This window comes from Apodemus sylvaticus, chromosome 6 (assembly GCF_947179515.1).
Source record: "Apodemus sylvaticus chromosome 6, mApoSyl1.1, whole genome shotgun sequence".
Classification (NCBI taxonomy): domain Eukaryota; kingdom Metazoa; phylum Chordata; class Mammalia; order Rodentia; family Muridae; genus Apodemus; species Apodemus sylvaticus.
In genome coordinates, this window is record NC_067477.1 from 66,340,857 (window position 1) to 66,344,587 (window position 3,731).

At 61.2% G+C, this 3,731-nt stretch overlaps 1 protein-coding gene across 2 annotated transcripts; it reads left to right on the forward strand.

Annotated features, from left to right (window-relative positions):
• Positions 1–410: 410 nt before the first annotated feature.
• Positions 411–3,267, forward strand: Nkx2-1 (NK2 homeobox 1). Of its 2 annotated transcripts, none has more exons than XM_052184713.1 (3): positions 411–487; positions 1,228–1,613; positions 2,522–3,267. In XM_052184713.1, exons 1-3 carry the CDS (start codon positions 411–413, stop codon positions 3,265–3,267), a joined length of 1,209 nt encoding a protein of 402 aa, XP_052040673.1. The 2 variants fall into 2 exon arrangements, with proteins under 2 accessions (XP_052040673.1, XP_052040672.1); XM_052184712.1 differs by lacking the exon at positions 411–487 and adding an exon at positions 990–1,129.
• The last annotated feature ends 464 nt before the right edge of the window (positions 3,268–3,731 follow it).

The following is a 3,731-nucleotide window of genomic DNA, read 5'->3' on the forward strand; positions in this document are numbered from 1 at the left end:
GGCAACTTCCGTGGTGGACTCTCACGTTAATCCCGTCACCCTTATCCTCCTAGCTCAGAAGGCCAGCGGTGTTCTTGCCTGGGCCAGCAAAAGGGGTGGAGAAAGGGAGCGGCGGGGTGGGGTGGGCTGGGGGGCTGGTCCGCTAGGGAGCCAGGAGCTTGGTGGGGGGTGGCGCGGGCTTCGGTGACAGCCTCCCGGAGGCAGTCGTTCCCTTACTCAGCTCCCCCTCCGCCCGCTGGGATTCTCTCGGGTAAGGGGAAAGGGGGCGGGGAGCAGAGGTGTCCCTCTGACGGCGGCAGAAGAAGCAGACAGACTGACAGACACATAGACCAACAGTGCAGCCCCAGGGTTCATCCCCAGACTCGCACACTCTTTTTGGTGGTGACTGGGGCTCTGCGCAGCGAAGCCTGATGTGGTCCGGAGGCGGTGGGAAGGCGCGGGGCTGGGAGGCCGCAGCGGGAGGGAGGAGCAGCCCCGGCAGGCTCAGGTGAAACCCCCGCTCCCTGCTCCTCGGCCCCCTTCTCCCCAAAGTCCAGCCCCTGACCCCGGAACCCCGACTGAATTGGACCGCGGTTCCACTTTGTAACTCCCCAAGTTCGTTGCAAAGCAGTATTCACCTTCCGTCCTGCTTTCCGTCCCTCCCTTGGGTTCTTCTCTACCCCACCTCTGGCCCTCCCGCTCTCGGTTCCCTCCTCCTTTCCCTCCCCCGCCTTTTCCTCGCGCGCCACAGGCACCCCACAAAAATGGGGGTGGGGGTGTCCAAGGGAGGGGAAAGTAATGCTTTGGTTCTCTCTCTCTCTCTCTCTCTCTCTCTCTCTCTCTCTCTCTCTCTCTCTCTCTCTCTCTCTCTCTCTCTCTCTCTTCTTTCTCTCTTTGAGACCTAAAAATCTTGACAAGTGAAGCTTAAAGGTGTTTACCTTGTCATCAGCATGTAAGCTAATTATCTCGGGCAAGATGTAGGCTTCTATTGTCTTGTTGCTTTAGCGCTTATGCCCCGCCTCTGGTGGCTGCCTAAAACCTGGCGCCGGGCTAAAACAAACGCGAGGCAGCCCCCGAGCCTCCACTCAAGCCAATTAAGGCGGACTCGGTCCACTCCGTTACGTGTACATCCAACAAGATCGGCGTTAAGGTAACACCAGAATATTTGGCAAAGGGAGAAAAAAAAAGTAGCGAGGCTTCGCCTTCCCCCTCTCCCTTTTTTTTTCCTCCTCTTCCTTCCTCCTCCAGCCGACGCCGAATCATGTCGATGAGTCCAAAGCACACGACTCCGTTCTCAGTGTCTGACATCTTGAGTCCCCTGGAGGAAAGCTACAAGAAAGTGGGCATGGAGGGCGGCGGCCTCGGGGCTCCGCTCGCAGCGTACAGACAGGGCCAGGCGGCCCCGCCGGCCGCGGCCATGCAGCAGCACGCCGTGGGGCACCACGGCGCCGTCACCGCCGCCTACCACATGACGGCGGCGGGGGTGCCCCAGCTCTCGCACTCCGCCGTGGGGGGCTACTGCAACGGCAACCTGGGCAACATGAGCGAGCTGCCGCCTTACCAGGACACCATGCGGAACAGCGCTTCGGGCCCCGGATGGTACGGCGCCAACCCAGACCCGCGCTTCCCCGCCAGTAAGTGAGGCCGCCCCGGCGCGGGGCCGCGGGCTGAGCACCGGAGGCGCGGTCGGCGCCGCCCGCTAGGTGCGGCGGGCGCCCGCCGGTGGCACCAGGCATCGGGGTGGGCAGCCGGACAGCCCCGTGCAGGAGTGGGGGTGCGGGCGCTGGACCTTCTTCCCCTCGCTGGGCAAGGGTTTCAAATGAGGCACTTAGAAGAGCTGGGGTCCTGCGGACAGGTGCCGGCACCTGGCCACCGCAGCCACCGACGACAGGCTTGGTGCTGAAGACTTCAGGGAGCTAAGGGAGGCCCACCCGGGGCTAGGGACTCAGGCCAGAGGAGTTCAGGAGGAGCAAGTAGAGAGAGCTGGGTCGCATCCTGCTCGGGCTGCCTCGATTTCTAAAAGTCTCTGGGAGGCTTGGGAGGGCGCGCAGTTCTGGAGGAGGCTCTAAATGGGTCGGGCGGGTGGGTGCCCTCACCTAGAGCCTGCAAGGGAGAAAGCAAGAGGCCGAGCGCCTGGAAGTTAGGGCTTTTGAAAGTGAAAACTCCCTTTTGCTAAGCTCCTAAAGTTGGGCACTCCCGTCCGACCCCAACTCTTTGCAGCCCTGGGTTTCCCTCCTGGCTTGGGCAAATCGAAAGGAGCCGAAGCGCCCTTCTCCCCCACTGCACATTCTGGGTCTAAAGAGACACTGACACTGCTGAGGAGTAGATAGACTTGAACCCCTTAAGCAGTTCGACGGCACGGTCCCAGGGAAGGCAGGCACTGGCCACTCCCCAGCTAGCTGGGCCTCTTTCGGGGAAAGAGCAGTAGGCGGCCTAGGTGAGGAGGATGTCGTCGAAAGTTGGGGCCGGTGGGCCAAGGGCACAGAAAGCGGGATTGCCCCGGCCCCGGCCCCAGCCGACGCTGTGCGTTTGTCGCTTTCAGTCTCCCGCTTCATGGGCCCGGCGAGCGGCATGAATATGAGTGGCATGGGCGGCCTGGGCTCGCTGGGGGACGTGAGCAAGAACATGGCCCCGCTGCCCAGTGCGCCCCGCCGGAAGCGCCGCGTGCTCTTCTCCCAGGCGCAGGTGTACGAGCTCGAGCGACGTTTCAAGCAGCAGAAGTACCTGTCGGCGCCGGAGCGCGAGCATCTGGCCAGCATGATTCACCTGACACCCACGCAGGTCAAGATCTGGTTCCAGAATCACCGCTACAAGATGAAGCGCCAGGCTAAGGACAAGGCGGCGCAGCAGCAACTGCAGCAGGACAGCGGAGGCGGCGGTGGCGGCGGTGGCGGCGCGGGATGCCCGCAGCAGCAGCAAGCTCAGCAACAGTCGCCACGCCGGGTGGCCGTGCCGGTCCTGGTGAAAGACGGCAAACCCTGCCAGGCGGGCGCCCCCGCCCCCGGAGCCGCCAGCCTGCAAGGCCACGCGCAGCAACAGGCTCAGCAGCAGGCGCAGGCGGCGCAAGCGGCTGCCGCGGCCATCTCGGTGGGCAGCGGTGGCGCGGGTCTAGGAGCACACCCAGGCCACCAGCCTGGCAGCGCAGGGCAGTCCCCGGACCTGGCGCACCACGCAGCCAGCCCCGCAGCGCTGCAGGGCCAGGTCTCCAGCTTATCCCATCTGAACTCCTCAGGCTCGGACTATGGTGCCATGTCTTGCTCTACCTTGCTTTATGGTCGGACCTGGTGAGACGTGGGATGCGCCGGAGCCCCGAGCGACCTCACCGCTTCCCCTTCTGCCTTCCGCAAAGACCACCATTCGCCCGCTGCTCCACGCGCTTCTACTTTTCTTAAGAACCTGTTTATGTTTAGACCAAGGAAAAGTACACAAAGACCAAACTGCTGGACGTTTTCTTCTTCTTCTTCTTCTTCTTCTTCTTCTTCTTCTTCTTCTTCTTCTTCTTCTTCTTCTTCTTCTTCTTCTTCTTCTTCTTCTTCTTCTTCTTCTTCTTCTCCTCCTTCTTCCTCTTCCTCTTCCTCTTCCTCCTCCTCCTTCTTGTACCCGCTCTTCCTTTTCTCTTTCTCCCCCTCCTCTTCTACGTTTCATTCTTCTTTCTTCCTTCATCTTCCCCCTTTCCTTTCTCTTTCCTACCTAAAACTTGTGGATTTTTTTTTTTAACATAAAAAGAAAATAGAAACAACCAAGCAAATTCA